The 18,108-nt window shown below is 37.4% G+C and overlaps 1 protein-coding gene across 3 annotated transcripts in view; it reads right to left on the minus strand.

The window, feature by feature from the left end:
* Positions 1-18,108, minus strand: part of MEGF10 (multiple EGF like domains 10) — a 100,755-nt gene that overhangs the window by 41,756 nt on the left and 40,891 nt on the right. For all 3 annotated transcript variants that reach the window (XM_068666690.1, XM_068666692.1, XM_068666691.1), the window contains 3 exons: positions 5,098-5,344; positions 4,374-4,494; positions 2,258-2,394 (listed from right to left, as the gene is read on the minus strand). In XM_068666690.1, the coding sequence (XP_068522791.1) occupies positions 2,258-2,394; positions 4,374-4,494; positions 5,098-5,344 (505 nt within the window). The remainder of the gene's footprint in view (positions 1-2,257; positions 2,395-4,373; positions 4,495-5,097; positions 5,345-18,108) is intronic.

An 18,108-nucleotide genomic window follows, 5' to 3' on the forward strand; every position in this document is an offset into this window, starting at 1 on the left:
AAGAGACACGATGCAAGTTTATTTTTTTCAGCTTTAACTGTCAATAGTTCTACAGCATAACTAAAGTTTCCAGCAGTAAGTACACAAAATATTTTATATGTGCATCAGGGTAGACCTCTCAGCTAAACATGTTCATGCCTTGGTGTCAGGGATGACAACATTTCATAGCTTGCATGACACAGAAAATGCCCATATTTATCAATATAAGCATCCTATAAATTATGAATTATGTTTACCATTCCACAGAAACAAAAACAATAAAACAGTTAAATATCAAAGCATCAGATCAGAACACGATGACACTGAAAGTCAGAGGTCTGCAGTCAATTTAGCACAGAATATCACACACAGAACATCTTGGATGCCTGTAAATTATATCAAGTTACTGATTACTTGACAATATGGCACACTGTTAATGCTTTTATCAGATTATAACCTGCTCATTTCCCCAGTCTTATAAAAGGATCTCCATGGTGGTGTCTTTCCATTTTTCTTATGAATTTTCTTATAGCATTTCTTTTTAAATTATTTTTTTTCTTTTATGGTTGATTTCAGGAGAATTTCAAAGACTGGTATGATACAAGACACTGCACCATGTAACAACTTAGCAAAGCCCTGTGCCTGAGGTAGAATAGGAAGATGTGTTCATTTCACACTTCTGCAGTATTTGCCTCAAATTGATATAAATACCTTGAAACTTCTCGACAACACTATCCCTGTTCTGAGTGGAGCCAGCAATAATATACCTTTTACTTTACAGCTGAAGCATTACACTAAAGTGGACAGTCCTGTCTAAATATTTCTTAATGTAGTTATACAAATAAAGGTGAGAATGAAATCTCTCCAAATGACCATCAATGACACCAGGCAAATTAGACAAAATTTAACCTTTCTACTTCTTTTTAATTTCATCTTCTTCAGCCTCAGGAAGTTCTAGTTTAAGTTGCATTCCCTTGTGTTAATATGCCCGAGGAGTTCTCTGTTTCTTGCTGTTAGGCCAACTTCCAGGAGTCACTACCACACTGAAATCTCAGATAAACACCACTAAGTTACAAACAAAACTGAAAAATAGCTTAGAACCTTTAAATATTGTCCTTTTTTCTGCTGGTGCATGCAGCCAATGCCCACACAATTCTTTTAGTACTTCCATCCCTTGCCAATCCATTGACGTGAAAGAAGAACCAGCTGTCTACAACCTTGCTTCTGACCCATTCCTGCCCTTGGTGTATCTTGAAAAACAAAACGATTGCAAATACAGCCTGTTTTGCAGGAAAGAGGGAGTTCAGACTTGCAAAATAGATCAAAATACAGAAACCGGTAAGGCAAATCAGTCAGATTTAAATTACAAGACATAAAATTTAACTGCTTTAAGAAACATCAGAGTGTGGTATGTGTATTCTCACATTGATACTCGTTTGATTTCCCTGCTGAAATGTGTTTCTTTAAATGCATCTGCCACCTTCTGCACCGTTTCTTCACAGAAGCAAATTTAATTTTTGCAAGCTCTGGACTAATTGTGTCTCTTTTTCATGATTTTGTTTTCCCTTATGCCTGGCATGGCTCTCCCCATGTCCTGTGAACAGTTGCGTGGGAAGTGCATATGATTGTAATACCTACTATTGTTGGCAGAGATCCCCTGGACTGACCCCAGTGATTAAGCTACCGCTGACTTCAGCAAATGAGTTGTGTAGTATTTAAAATATATGCAGGAAAGCACTTCTTTTATACCTTTTTCCTGCCTTCACAAATGATGTCTTGCTATGTTTTCTTTTCTCTGACATCTACTAAAGACTTTTTATCAGCAAAGTCAGAAAATAATGAAGTTTCGATACTTTGAATGGAATACTTTATGAGACAACTCTCCAGTGTGCTCATTTTGAAGAGGAGCTGGATGAGCTTTCCTTCCTATTACCACTGCCAAACATCTGCACATAACCAAGAGCTTCCCACCTTACCCCACAGCCCAAACTGCATTATTCTGCACAGCACTCAAATGAAGACACACAGGATACTGGCAACTCATGTGACACAGCAGAAAAATTCTAAAACAGACCAAATCTTCACAGAAGAGTAATCATGTAGGCTTTTTTAAATTGTGACCCATTGTCAGCTAAGCAACATAGCACACATTTCACAAAACTCTTAATCATATCATGGGCATTCTCATTCATCTTTCTAGCAGCTTCTTAATTTTCTCTGTTGTAGCAGACCCCTTGCAGTTTCAGCAGTCTCACCAAAAAAAAAAACTTTTACTTACCGTTCCCCTGTGTAACCTGGGCTGCAATGGCATTGGCCTGTCGCTGAGTCACAGGTCCCTCCGTTGTGGCACTGACACTCCTGGGAACAGTTTTTCCCATAACGACCCTCAGGACAAGGCTGACCACAAACCGTGCCCTGTGTATACAGAAAAAAATCTTAACATTAGGTTTGGAATTGCAGGTCAGATGGACAGTGAAGAAAGGTTTGTAATGAAGGAAGATCAAGATTGTGTCACTCATCTAGTGCTGATCTTGGAAATGCCATACTCCTCTCCAGCTTTAAACACAGGGTACGCTTCAGGAATGTAGGAACAATCTTCTAGGATTTCCATTTTGCAGGCCAAAGCTCAGGGAAAACACTATCTCTAAGCAACAGTGAAAAAACTCAGACATTTAAGTCTAATTGATGTCAATCTCTTCCCAATTTCTTTATCAGGAGTAGTATACCTCAAGACATCTAGAAATGCTCTCCAATGAATAGTGGCTTACAAATCTGTAATTGCTGTAATGCCCCAATTATACTAGTTTATGATCTTTTTTTTTTTTCTGACAAAAGGAAAAGCTCCTTTAATTTCATTGAAAGCAGTATATATTAAAAGCTTAGGTAGGATTTCTGCTTCTTTTCCACAGGTTTTGAATTTCTGCACTGCTAATTACATCACTGGAATTAACTGCACCTAGGTAGTGATAGGAGTATCAGACCTTAAGACTTTTAAGAAGCTAATTCAAGCAAAGCAGATTTACAAACATCTCAGATGAAAAATACACAGGTATTTTAGCAAACGTAAGACACTACAGAGCTTGTACCTGGCTTCTTCATTCCATCATTACATGAAAAGGAAAAAAGATTATGCTGACAAAATTGTTTCATAAAATTGAAAAATCTAAAACTAACAAGTTGTGCTTAAATAACTACAATGGAAAATTAGTCAATAAGATACATAAAAAATGAGTAATTTGTTAGTTAAGACACACACTGGTATAAAATTTCCATCACTTCTTCATAGGCTATATTGTTTTTCATTAGCTGCATTGAGGATAATAGAGAATGTAAAGAATTTATGCAAATATTTTGAGTATTTGCATTTAAATTTATTTGCACAAATTTATCAGTAATTTCTGTTCTTCTATCATGAAGTGGAATAAAAAGCAAAAATTACCATAATCCAAGCTAGGGAGACAGTAAACAGTGCTACTCAAACACACAAAGAGACATCATCCACTTTCAGAAAAGCTCTCTAGTTGGTGAAAAACCACCACCACCAAAGTCCTCATGTACTGTGAGATAATTAGAAGAAAAACAAATGTGTTTTTTTTATCTACCTATTTACTGACCCCACTATCTTAATGTGCTTTAAAAAGTTATTAATAAATACAATTGATAAATATTATCAGCAATTGTATTTTAAGAAAATAGTTGGGCTTTATTACTTCCAACTTTTTGGTCACCTTCCAACTCCCTTTTTTTCTAAATTAGAATTGGCACGGCAGCCTTGTGGTAAGGGGGCCTACAGACAAGCAAGGAATTTCATTTGTGGCTCAGAGGTAGATTCTTCTTTCCCTACCCACTGACAAGGGGGTAGGAAGTCTAAAGATAATGTCCAAGATCTGATGTTCTATTTCTGTCACCGCCATTTAACCATGGAACATGGTACTTTGGTGTTTTCTTGGAAATGTATGCATACCATACACTTGAGAACAGATAAAAAATCCACCACAACCAATGAATAAATTAAAAAAAATAATAATAACCTCTCTCTAGGGAGGTACCTAGGAAGGTTATGATCTCCCTAAAGCACCAAACTATATCTAGAAATGAGCACCTTCTCGACAAAATTTAAAGGATATTGTCTCTTCATAGCGTGATTCATGTCCTTAGCATTCCAGAATCTTACACGGTTAAAAAGGCAGCACAGAACTGGAGGACTTTCAGTAACAGATGGTTTTGCAAGTATTTTATTCCAGTCCCTGGTGTTAAAGTACAATCCTTAGTACTCCTGGCTACAGGGAGACTGCGTTTGCTATACTAATTGGCTATCCATTCCTGATGCTGCCTGAAATCTACAAATATGGAAATTTTATGGGGTCGTGTTGATTTCAGAAAGTGTTTTTTACCATCCATCCCGATGGGCAGGCGCACTCCCCGGTCACGTGGTGACAGATGCCTCCATTCTGGCAGGGGCACCTCTCCTCACACTGCGGCCCATGCTTCCCAGGGGGACAGAGATCCTCGCAGCTGGGGAGTTGGTGCACAACAGACAACTGTTACTTCAGCACGCGCCCCAGTCCCCAGCCACCTCTTCATTTTTAATGCTATTGTTAAATTTTCTGGCCAAAAGTATGCAACAGAAAGCAGTCCAAAATAAAGAGAAGCCAACTGAATATAACATCCATAAAAACAAAAACAAAAACTAACAAAACCTAGGGAACAGACATAGCAAACTAAGAATTATTTCTTCATAAAGATGTTTTTTTTCTGCAGTGGTTGGTGTTCATTCACTTCTGCTGACAAACTCAATATATATTCTGCTAGGACAAAACCAAATAAGTGTTTCAACGCAGTTTTCCAAACTTGTAGCCAAACAATCCTCATGGTTGTCATAAAGAAGCTCCTGCTGCTACTTTTTGTGGCTTTTACTTAGCAGCACAGATCGAGACGACTTGAGGACGCAGTGAAATATGGTTTGCACAGCAGCCTCTCAGCCAGCCCTGCTTCTCCATGTTACACAGCAGAATGAACAACAACTTAGTGGCAGAATTTACTCCAGACTTTATTTCTCCTGTTAGCACTATTTCAATCTGTAACCTCCCCCCAGGTTATAATATTCCCTCTGCTTACAAGGCACCAGTGTATCCAGGAGGACATCTGCACTCTCCAGTCACATGGTCACAGGTGGCTCCATTTTGACACTGGCATTTTTGATGGCAGTCATTTCCATACGTCCCTTGGTCACAGCGCTCCTCGCAGCGCCAGCCCTTGAACCCCGAGGAACAGTGGCAGGCTCCTGTGATGGGGTTGCACAAGGCTCCATTTTTGCACTGGCATCGGCTGCTGCAGTGAGGTCCCCAGTGGTCAGGGTCACATGCTGAAAGGGCAGAAGGAACAATTTATAGCACTTTTGTAAATAGCTTGTGGTAGAGCACTGAAGATACTATGAGTCAACCATAAAAATTAAAAAAAAAAAAAAAAAAAAAAAAAAAAAAAAAGGTTATGTGGTGCTTCCTCAGCTCCTTAATAGAAATGAACTACTTGGTGTTAAAACATATGGATGTTACAGTTTTGGTTATCCAATGTGTCATCACAATCACTCAAGTGCATCTTTTCTCGTCTGCCCCAATGCAGCCCATTAAGCCCTATAAACAAACCAGTCAGGATTTTTCAGCATCAAAAGAAAAAACGCATTGTTTAGGAAGAAATTTTTCTTAAGAGAGAAACATAGGAATTCTGTAAATAGCCGGAAGATTAAGGTCACACAGAGTTCAACAGGAATGTGCTAATCATATGGTCAAATGACCTGGTTTTATTTTTATGTTCTGTTGATAACAGCAATGCAACAGAAAAGCCTCAATTGCAGCTACTGGAAGTCTGGGCTCTCCCCTTGGTGACTGACAAGCATTGTTCTCCCTGTCTTCTCCTGGGGCAAAAAAGCCAGGCAAAGAACAGGCACGTTTTCCGAGAGTAAGACGACGTAATTCAAGACACATCCTCAGGGTAGGAATTATTGAGCTATGGGAGCTGTTCACTTAGGCTACACAAATAAAAAGGGATTAAGGTCTTTTAAAGAATCTTTTCCTTAAGATTTTTTTTTTCCCCAGCAAAGGTCACAAGAATGCACATGCTTAATGGAGATATTGGGAGCAACTAGACGCAAGAAAATGCAGAGCAACCTGAAGCATTATAAGCACCCAGCATTACTTTTCAAACTGACAGAGTGACTGTCCATCTGATTACTGCCATTGTTTCTCCATTTACCTATTTGAAGATGCTTATTTTCTGTTCTTATTTTCTGTTCTGAACTATACACACAACACATGGTTATCTGTGCCACACAGCATGTCACAAGATGCCTTTACCCTTGATAACTCACGCTCATTCACAACTTGTATATACTTATTTTAAATGTCTGCATGGAACAGAACATGTAATCTGCTTAATCAGTCCTCAAACTGTCCTCAGCAAACGAGATATTTGGAGATATATTTATATGTAAGGGCAGTGGGACTGAGACAGTTGCATGTCTCTGATCCCTATACTTATTTTATTTTTATTTTTTTTTTACTTAACACATTAGTCTGGATTCAGATAACAGTCATCCTTCTGCTCCCAAGCAAAATAGATAATTTCAATTTCAGTTATTCCTCATGGAATAATAATTAAAACAAAAAAGAAGGTCCTGAGATGCCTGATAAACAGGAGAATTCAGACTGACCAAGCATTGGTCTTCCAGTGCAGAGCTCATTCAAGGATGAAACTGGCCTGAACCCACCCTAGATATAAAGACATGACAGACAGTGTTTGGTTGAAAAATTCCAGCTTGTGCTCTTCCACGAACAGCTGGAAATGGTGGAGCCCAACACATAGCTGTTTGTAGAATCAGCACAATGAGTCTCAGAGCCATACAGACCAAAACCATCCACCACGCATCTACCATTGCATCAGACGCCCAGGCATAGAGATTGCCTTGCTAGAGATTGCCTCACTTGTGAAGCAGAGGATCCTCGTAGCCCCCTTGCTCTTTTTACAGCCCCATCCCCAGTCTGCCTCCCTGAACACATCCTGCTGACACCTGCAGATTTACTGATGTTCGAGGTGAACGTGCTGCGTCTGTGAACTTGAACCTCTCTAGACTATTTTACTGCAAGAGCATGTACTGCACAGTACATAATAATTTATTAGTTTCCTGACGTGATCTTCACATTATGTTTGCAGGAAATCATTAAAATAAAAAGCATGGTATGGCTGCTAATAGGATTTCCAGTCTCATGACCATTCTCCTGGCAATGGCCAGGTGGGTAACAAATATTGACTATGTAATTTTTCACTACATCACAACAGTGAAGCATCCCACCAGGATCATGATGGCCATACCATAGCATGGCTGCACAACAGTCCATTATGCAAGTTCTGTCACCAATGTAGTACCTAACTGTGAGTTATGGGCAGAGCTGTGGAGAAATTTGCAGGATTAATGGGAAAAAGCAGTATTTTTGAATGAGACAGATAAATCATGTATTTTACCTCTATGTCCATTGACTGCTAATCAATAATGGTCCCCATAGGAAATTAAAGTGATTTGTCAGAAACTGATACGCAGTTTACTATTAAAACAGAAAAGGGCAAAGGGTAGAAATGTTTTCTGTGGTGAGTTCTGTTTATTTTTAATTGCTTTTTGGAAGCTAAATTTACCAGCTACAATACCAGACTATTTCTGCTGCTTCCTAGTATTCAGAAACTGAGAAAGCTGGACTGGAAGTTGCACAGCTGCTAATCTGGTGGAATGGATAGTGTTTGTGCTAATGACTATTGTCAGGTTACAGACTGTCAGCTGGAGTTTAATCAGAATAGCTGCTCCACTGTCCTGACTGCACCAAGGTCACAGACGCGCATATGCTAACACTACATGCACACACACACCAAAGTGCCAGCTCCTGGCTTCTGAACAGAGCTGAGGTTGTACATCATCTGTCTCAGCAGAGGGTATGCATGAAATAGAAGCAAAGCAGAGAGAGAGGAGTCCTCTGTTCGGAATGGTTTCAACATAAAGACAATGCATCTTAGCCCCACTGACTCCTGAAAACAGTCTCAATACTGCAGAAATGCAAAACCCAATCTGTAAACCAGGGTTAATTTTCTGTATTTCTCATACACAACTTGCCTGATACTGCTGTTTCATGCAGAGCACCATTCTTGGAAAGGTCACTCTCCTTCCCCTTTTCACATATGTTGCATTCACCCCCATTTTCTTCTGATTTAAACAGACAAGATAGCTAGCTGTAATGCTCACTACCAGTTTTTGTAGTAGATTCCCGGGATCCTCACTACCTTCATCTTACACCGCTGGGAAAAAAAAAGCATCAAAGGAAATGTTTAACAACACTGTGGTATTGATGCCAAATTGCTATAATTCTTGGGCCTTTTGTAGCATCTTTGAAAAACTGAAGTTGTGTATTTCCTATAACTTTAACACATATATTTACTATACAAGGTGAGATATATTTTTATGCAAATGGTTTCTGTGAGCGGCTGGTGACTTGCAAATTTCAGTTCAGGGAGCCCTGATATTTTATATCACAGAATATTGGTTTATATAATAATTAGAAGCATATCTGAAGAATTTGGTGGCTTATTTCTGCTCCTTCTAAACAAAGATGTTTTTAACAAAATGTGGTTGCATATTTGTCTTTTTTTTTTTCTGTCCTTTTTTTTTTTTTTAATTTGATTTCATTTCATTTTAGTTGATTTCATTGAAAGGCAAAAAAAAAAAAAAATTGAATGAGCAAGTATTTTCGACAAACCCACCTTGATCACCTACAATTGTATACTTCTGTAAAGAATGGCCCATAATGAGAACAAAATAAGGCTATCAAATCAAGTCAAAGAACATTTCAGAAGAAAATTCTCTTTATAAACTCTGACTTACAACTACATTTTAAGTATGCTATAGCTCCCTTTATAACATCACATTCAAGTCAGTGAATGTTTTGTTTGTTTTGAAATCTGACTTCCTTCTCCTTTTGTCTTTCTTTTAGGCTAATGGGAAGGTAAAAGGAAAAAAATCACAGCAAAACTTTACTTTTCTTACCATTGCTTTTTGCAGCTGTCTTACATGTAGCACCAAGATTTTATTTTGGTTTATATATCTTCCCTTTTGTACAGCAAAATGCTGTTGTGTGGTTTTGGCAATATATAACATTGTTGCCAGAACAGAGGAGACCCTTACTGCATAGCTATCGTATTGTTATGGTCTTTTAAAACAACTTAAAATAATATCCCCTTCCACAAGTGGCAGAAATACATTAAACCACTCTCTCACTGCAAACACATTGTCAAGTACAAATTTAAAATAAATAAACAGTGGCAAATATGCAGAATTCCTATCTTTCTGTCTCCAAAACATCAGCAAAATTTCTTCATATATGTTCAAGGAATCACAGCCTTTTCTAAATGAAAGTTACTTTTCCTTGCTTCAGTATGGAAAACAAACTGAAGCTGCCTGTAATATCTGTGGCTGTCCTTTCCTCATTTCTAGGCTGCCATATCAAGGACAAGTCTAAATCTTTGCTCTTCCCTTTGCATCCCTCCATTGACTCTCAGATTTCTATTAACTTGTCCTTACTTCATGGCCTCTGTGGTCTATCCCTCATTTATCATTCAGTATACAAATATCAACCACCACATTTACACTGTCCATGACATTAGCCCCTTTGTTACATTTTCAGACCATTGTTTTTCTTGCTTCTCAAGTTTCCTCTACAACTTGGCACAGCTCACCACAACCCCAAACTATAAAACTGTCATGTTGCTCTTCTCCATGCCCCTACCTTGTAACTCTTCCTTCCCATGAAGTCCACAAAAAGTAGACGTTAAGCAGCAAGTACATTGAAATCAGTATCTGCTATGGTCATTTGTCAGTGTTGCTTCCTTCCTCATCTCCTATGTTTTGAGCTTTGTGTTATGTCTTTCCTTTTCCTTCAGTGATGGGTTCTCTAGGACAGAAGCAATGTTCTATTCTGTATTTTTTCTTGCAGAAGGAATTTAAGACTACTTTATAATAATAAGTACAGGGTACTGCAGGGACAGAAAAGATGTCTACAAGGACTCCAGGAACCACCACCATCTACAACTAGGAGTATATCAACTGTAACATATCCTGTTTAAAAAGTATTCCAGTCTTTTGGAGCAGAGGATATAAATAAGAAAAGAGTAACATTTCTAGGAGTGTCCACAGGTGACTTGCATTACTTGTGTTGGTTGGCAAGAGCTGGCAATATGCAGTTGCAGCCCAGAAAGCCACCTGTATTCTGGCTGCACCAAAAGCAGTGTGGCCAGCAGGGCTGGGGAGGTGATTGTTCCCCTCTACTCTTGTGAGACCCCACCTGGAGCACTGCATTCTGCTCTGGGTCCCCAAGCACAAGAAGGACATCGATGTATTAGAACAAGTCCAGATGAGGGCCAGATCAATGGTCTGGAGCACCTCTCCTACAAAGACAGTCTGAAGGAGTTGTGGTTGTTCAGCCTGGAGAAGAGAAGGTTCCAGGGAGATCTTGTAGTGGCCTTCCAGTACCTAAAAGAGTGGTAGGGGGACTATAGGAAAGCTGAGAAGGGACTTTTTGTCAGGAAGTAAAGTTATAGGACAAGAGGGAATGCCGTTAAACTAAGAGAGGGAGAATTAAATTAGACATTAGGTAGAACTTTTACTCTGAGGGTGGTGAGGCACTGTCACAGAGAAGCTGTGGATGCCCACCCCTAGAAGTGTTTAAGGCCAGCTTGGATGGGGCATTGGACAACCTGATCTAGAGGAAGGGGTCCTTGCCGATGGCTGGGGGGGAGGGTGTGAATTAGACGGTCTTTGAAGTCCCTTCCAACCCAAACCATTCTATAATTCTGATTATCAGGGAATAACAGCTACTAACAGCTAAGAATTGACGATGTTAATGAAGCAGACTAACACTGAGAAAACTTTGATGTATCTAAACATCAGTTTTTGATTTATGACAATCTGGCTGTCAAAAACCACTCAAAAGCTACCCATAGTTTTGAATTTGGAATAGCTTCTTTTTCCTCAACTACAGAAGTGAAAAAATGCTTGTCCTAACCTAAATACACGTTAATAGAACTAGTATCTCAGATATCCAGTATTAATAAAATCTGATGGATCTCAGTAAGAAATTCAGAACAAAACAAAATGACTTTTTATGAAGGCTATTTTTCCATTCATGGGTGAAATAGCCACTCAGTTCATCTACCCTTCTGAGGACCTCAATAAATAAATGCACACATACTTCCTTTTTCTCAATTAACAACAGATGCCCCATCTGACTTCCAATTGTCAACAGGAAAAAGGAAATTCAGTTCTAATTCATGTATTGCATACATGAACATGTGTTCACTCTTTTCCCCAATTATGGGAATTTCCTCAATTCCTATAATTACAATATGAAGGTTTGCAAAGGCATGGCATACACCATACTCTAGATTAAAATCTTGTCAGAAAATTAGATCAATAACCTTCACAGGAAACAAGGTTTTCACATACATAACAGCAGTCAGATCATATTTTATGTTAATACATTATGTAACTTTGATCTATACAAAACTAAATGTGATAACACTTTATGGATCCTTAATTACTCTTTGTTGATATGAACAGGAAAAGTCTTAGCCATGCAGATGCTACTCTTAATTTCTGAGCATGTTTGTGTTTAGAACAACATATGTTGATTCACTAAGCAAAAGCCATGACAAAAATATAAAAGTTGTCACTAATCTAAATCCAGATAAACCTTACTGGGAAGTTTACAGAGCATTAAAACTATTCTCTGATACTATGGTTTGGTTAGCAGTGGATCTGAACTGATGGCATTTGTTTCCCTCAGAACATTCCTGCAGGATAATTAATCTCCCAAGTGGAATTAAAACCAAATAAAATTCAAGTCCTGCTGATTCTGAAATCTATAAATTACCAAGTATTTTTAAAAATTGACAAGATGCAATAAGCCCCTAGTGCCAACAACCTTTATGTCAGCACAGACTGCAAGACAGTAAACATGGAACGTGACAAACAAAAATTTAAGAGATGAGTCTAAAAGGCCAGAAAACAAAGCTGGCTATTCTGAATACAAAAATAAAAATATAGAAAAGTTTCAAAGTCTGATTTAATAAAAAAAATGAGATTATTCTCCATGTATTTTTGGATATGCTGTTCTAGACACCTCAGGATTTTATGAAAATACATGCACATACATATCAGAATATAAATCTTTTCCTGCAGAGAATCACTTATAATAATTATAAAATATCATTGACTTTTAGTAAAAGACTTAGTATGAAAACAACCTAGACACAGAAATGCACCATGTTTTTTTTTGTTTGTTTTTGTTTTTGCTTTTCAGAACATACTTTCTATTAAAATCTGAATTTCCTTTGAATCTTTTGTTTCTATCTGATTTCATTTGTTATATTGAAGGCTTTTTACCCTGTGGCATATTTTTCATTCTTTCTTTTTGTTTTGTGCAAAAGAAAGGATTTTTATTCAAAATGCTAAGCTTTAATTTAATTTAGGGATTTTATTTTATTTTATTACTTTGTAAAAGCCTTTTGATCCGTGAAGTGGAAGAACAATGAAAATGTGTTTTTCAGATACTATAAAAGACTAGAACTATATGCCTTTCACATGCCATAAATTTCAGAAGACTCTTTAAAGTGCTTTGGACATCAGATCACAAGTCTGGATAATGGCTAGGGAAAACACATACAGACGGCTGTTGGTGTTCAGTTTACTTGATACTGAGATAAAATGTGTTAAAAATAATCACTATTATAAGAAAAGTTACAAAAGATTGAATTGTATAAAATATATTGTTGTCCATGATTCCGATATTCCACAGACCTCCATGTAGGACCATAAATTAACCTTTTTCTTTCCTTTTCTTTCCTTTTCTTTCCTTTCCCCCAGTTAATTGGGAAATTCCATCTTAACTGTTAAGTTAGTAAAAAATGTTATAATTATCCTTCACATGTTTGAAATCTGCTACATGAGCCAGTGACCAAATACATAAGACAGACTGAAAAGAAACCAACTCTAAAAATACTTCTGCATTTTTACTGGAAAAAAATAAATATAAAAAAATAGGTTATCCAACAAATCAACTCAGGTAAACACCACAAATACACTGAGTTTAAAAAATTGGTCAAAGACAAAATGAAAGACTTCTCTGATCCAGATTTTTTTTTTTTTTTTTACAAATGAGTAAAATGATTGCCACTTACTTCGGTGTCTTTTTTTTTCAGTAAATCTCAGTTTAAGTAAATTCTGTAACTGATAACTCAGCTTTGTAGAATATATATTTTTGTTTATGATTTCACTTCAAGACTGAAATGATAATCCATCCAAAAAAAATGAAGCATCCTATAAATCCTAAAACTTTGCAACTCACTTGCTTTATAGAAATGATCTTACACATGATAATAATATAGTTTTAAATGCATTGTTGTACTCCAGAAAAGCACAGCTTCTGTGTAGCCCTGGGAATTTTGATATGACATTCTGTGGTCCCACTGCAGTGACTCCACTGACAATGAACATGATGGCTACTTCCATTAACATCTGTTTTCCCTGTTAGCACCTGTCCTAACTTGCTGGTGGGTCTGTTTCTCATCCCAGAAATACTAGCCTTGTTAGAGGAGAAAATAAATTGTTCAGCTGGCAAAACTGCTATGTCAGTTATGGAATTATAGAAGTCCTACCTAAGGGAAGTGAAAACTATAAGAAGGATATGCATAATAGGAAAAGTTTGAATTTAAGACTGTTTATGTTGTTCTGTCACTTTTGCTAACACAATGCATTTACATGTGGCCATTCTGAAGTTGAGGGGCAGGAGGGGGGTTCTAAATTACTTGAATGAGCTAATTCTCTCCGTTTTCCATAAAAATAAATGGCTCCATATCAGGACACTCTGCAGTTTTACTAGTGTGTTTAGTAGTTTCTAAGTTCTGTGAATTAATCCTCTGTAGTACTAGCACGTGATTAAAACCAGAACTCATTCCTACTGCCTGTTGATTGGCTTAGAAAAATTAAGGAAGAACTAGGCTCTTTATCTTGCAAGCTCTCAGTTCAAATGTTTTTGAGAAACAAAACAGAAAGCAATGCCTTAGCATTCAAGGCTCACAAGTTGTGTTGTCACATATGAGATGCTCCTAGGCACCTTGATTAGCACCTAGAATTTGGGGGCCATTTTATTTGGGGTGTAATGTTGTCTGCAGAAAATATTCACACATCCACCTCCTCAGGGTTAATGGATATTAAAAGCCCCACTGAGAAACTGGCAGTGTCTGCAGCTCACGTGAGTGTCTCACACAAGCTATGCCAAGGGATCCAGTTTCTGCCATACTCTGCATCTGCCAAGTGCCATGAAGAAAGCAGCAAGATTTTCATGGAATTTGTAAACTTTATAAACATCCACAAGAGTAAATGAAATCTGACAGTAGCAGGGCTACTGTACCTTTCCTTAACAGGTGCATTTAAGGGTACAAAGATGTTTTTCTGAGCTGACAGCTTTCAACATTCAACTTGAAATACTAAAGAAAAAAACAAAGCTGTTCTTTTCTCATGGTTTATAAAACTCTGGAGCCAAACTGCTTAATGCCATAAAGCTACTTGTTCTACCTCCATGCCTTCAGACTATAGTCACAATATTATTCTATTAATTACCAACAGAATTAAATTACAAATGAAAATCCAATGATTCAAACAAATCTGAGATTACAGAACAGACAGTGCATATTCATGTTTCCATAGACAGTCTTAGCATAGTTGCCATAAACCAAAATGGAATACATGTCATTCCCTTTCTGCCTTACTACTGAAGCTAGCTGGGGATCGCGAAGGCTATATTCCTTGCAGACATACCAGTGAAATATCGATTTTGGCCTTTTGCCTCTGCTCCAGCTTATTCCGAAATTGTCCTATTGATTTTGAAGGAATTATTTGTGGACTACTGGGCATAAGAAGAAAAACAAAGTGAATGTCATGATTGCTTTACTGGGGATCCACATTAGGTTGCATATGTATCTAACTTGCACACACATTCAAAACTGATGATGAGGTCTGTATATTATGTATTACAGCAAAATACTGTTCCAATACTGAGAAAAGAAAATGGGCAGAAAATATAATCTATAAATGGAAAGCATAGTCTGATCTGCTCTACACATCTGGACAGCCAGCCATCACTACACTTAGCAACTTTTACAGAAGACTTCTATACACAGCCCATAGTCAAAAATGCTCTTATAACAAATAACAACGCAACCTGACACACACAATTTAAAAATCTGATACAAACAATAATCTAGTTTAGCAGGGAAAGATTGGGGTTGGTTGGTTGATGTTTCTTTTCAATAAAATTTATTTGTTCACATTTTTCATCTATAAACATATCTATCTGTGTCCCTTTCTGAGTTTTGTCCTTCTCCCCAGGACCTATCAACTTACACTCCTGAAGTTCAAAAACACTTCAAAGTGGTGCTGAGAGTGTGCTGTTTGTGCTGATTGACTCACTTCAAGGTACTTCAAGGCATTCAACATGTCTTCTGTCCACTCATTTGTCATTAATCTGTCTACTGTGCTCAGTCAATAAATCTTTATTAGAATAACTTATCTTGTATGACTTTTATCCTTCTGCTAGGATGGAAGTGTTCTGTAAATGAGTGACATCCCAATTCAAGTTGTTGATTTTTTTTAATTTTTTTTTTTTTTTTTTAGATAGATGTATGTTAGCATCATCTACTTCATCAATTCCCACTGAAATTCACTGCAAGCAAATACTACCTAATACACTGCAATACCTTTAACTGGAGAAAAAAAGAAAAAAAAAAAGAAAAAAAAAAGAAAAAAAAAGAGCCTGAAGGAAAAAAAACAACAACAGCACTTCACAGAGGAAACATTCTCCAAGGAGATACTATCTAATTAGTCAAATTCATAAAACATGATCCATATTCTACACACAGCAGAAAACATCCACTCATACTTTTTTTGGGGTAGGATATAAGGTTTTCAGAAAGGCAGATGATGTGAAGGACAGAAGAGCTAAGGGTTAGGTTAGAAATAAGCCCTGAATGAGGACAGCCTCAGAGACATTGACAGAGTATTCTACTTAAATCTTTATCCTTCTTTCCCCCAAACTGAAAGAAGCTGCTGACCTAAGCTATTGGGACATAAAGGTTGCCACAAAAGGAAATGAGCGTCCACCAAGAAGTTTAGTCCCTGACAAGTTTATTAGACCATAGCATGTGATGGTCTGCAAAGATAGGAGGAAACGTAATTACCCAGCTTTTATTGTACAATACACCAATTTAGTCCATGCAATTACTATCACTTTTAGAGGGAATATTACAGTGTTCAGGAAGCACTCGCCTGCAATTACCACCACTGTGATTCAGAATTCACTGTAATACAGAGGCCACAGCATATGGTTTAAAAAATTGTTTTAAACAAAGTGGGTAAATAGAACTGAGAGCCAACAAATAAAGCATAGGGTGCAATTTGGCAGATGGACAGATGATGCAACAGGTCTAGCAGTGTTGTTCTGATACTTACAAATGAAATTCCTTTGTAAGGAGAATAATCAATCCCAATAGAGAAAGGATCACATTTTTGAAGAAAATCTTTAGTTCTGAAGTTTTATGAAAATTTCTGTGCTTAGGTAGAAAACAGTTGCTTCCAAGGTATCTGTGTCCATGAAAATGAACAGAGTTCCAAATCTGAGAGTTTGCCTAAGATCTCCCACTTTGAGAATAGTCTCTCCCCTTCAGTCAGACTATCTTATTTAGTCATCAGTAACCACTACTGTACTGGCATGTCTTTTAACCATTGTTCCTGCTTCATTATTCAATTAAGTAATCAAGTGTTTATATGATGCACATTAATACAGTATGGCAATTTACGTGTATTTTGCTTTAATTAATATCTTGTTGTATCAACAGAAATGATTGCAAAAATAAAGCTCTCTCTTCATTGTATCCCATTGTGCCTTTCTGTTACTAACACTAATCAAGTCAGGGATCAGGTAGAAAATACAGTTAAAAGCAAAATTTGAAAATCTCCTACATCAAGCGCAAGGGCAATCAACAATAAAAGCCAGTGCCAGAGATTCAACCTATCTTTCCAAGACTACTGTCTGCTCTACAATTTGATGTGATCTGCATTGTAGCTCTCAGACACATGGACAAGTAAATCACACATGGTTAGCAACAAATAGCGGCATTAACACTCAAAAGGACAATCTAGTGAAAGCAACATCTTACTTAAATTTGTCTGCATGGAATGGGACAAATTCCAAGCCAAATCTCCCAGTAACACATGAACAAAACTATCCCCCTCCTTAGCCTACCCCACTTCTAGGGCCACACTAGCAATCTGAAACAAATTTCTGCAGTTCCAGTTAGCTCTAATGTCATGCAGAAGCCTTCCGAGGATCACAAAACTCTCAAGAGATCACGCTGTTCAAAAGTGCTTGAACAAAGGCTCTTTCAGTTTTGGCCTGTTGTATATTCACACCAGAAAGTATTTTTGCTATTGAGACTGCCACGACAAGCAGTAAAAGGCAGTGAACTGAGGAAGAAGCACAGGAAAATAGCCGCACATGTATTCAGAATGAATTATACCAGACAGGTAAGGGAAATGGACTCTACAAAATCCTGTGAGAGGAAGGATTATTTCCAAAGAGAGATTTAGAGATTCCTCTCTCATCAAAATTGCCCTTTCAGTGAGTTTCAAACTTGGAAATTTCAATAAATAAAAGTATTTCCTCATTCTAGGTTGTATAGTGATACACGTTTCTTTTGTACATTTGATTAGTTACAGAGGAGCTCAATTCATAAGGCTTTCAAAAAGAAAGATAACATTTCTTGACAATTTCCTTTTACAATTCAGCACACTAGATTAAGATCAGCATTACCATAACACTGCAATGCCAACTCTTTCCATTTTATGCCTTAAGCAAAATTTGCTGCTTCTTTAGAGCTGTTTATGAGAAGAAGCACTTGTAAGTACATACAAACACTATACACCAGACATGATAATTTTAAAATAGTAAATTATTTTTCATGTAGTTTATTAATTCTCTCTCA

This window comes from Anas acuta, chromosome Z (genome assembly GCF_963932015.1).
Source record: "Anas acuta chromosome Z, bAnaAcu1.1, whole genome shotgun sequence".
Taxonomy (NCBI): Eukaryota; Metazoa; Chordata; class Aves; order Anseriformes; family Anatidae; genus Anas; species Anas acuta.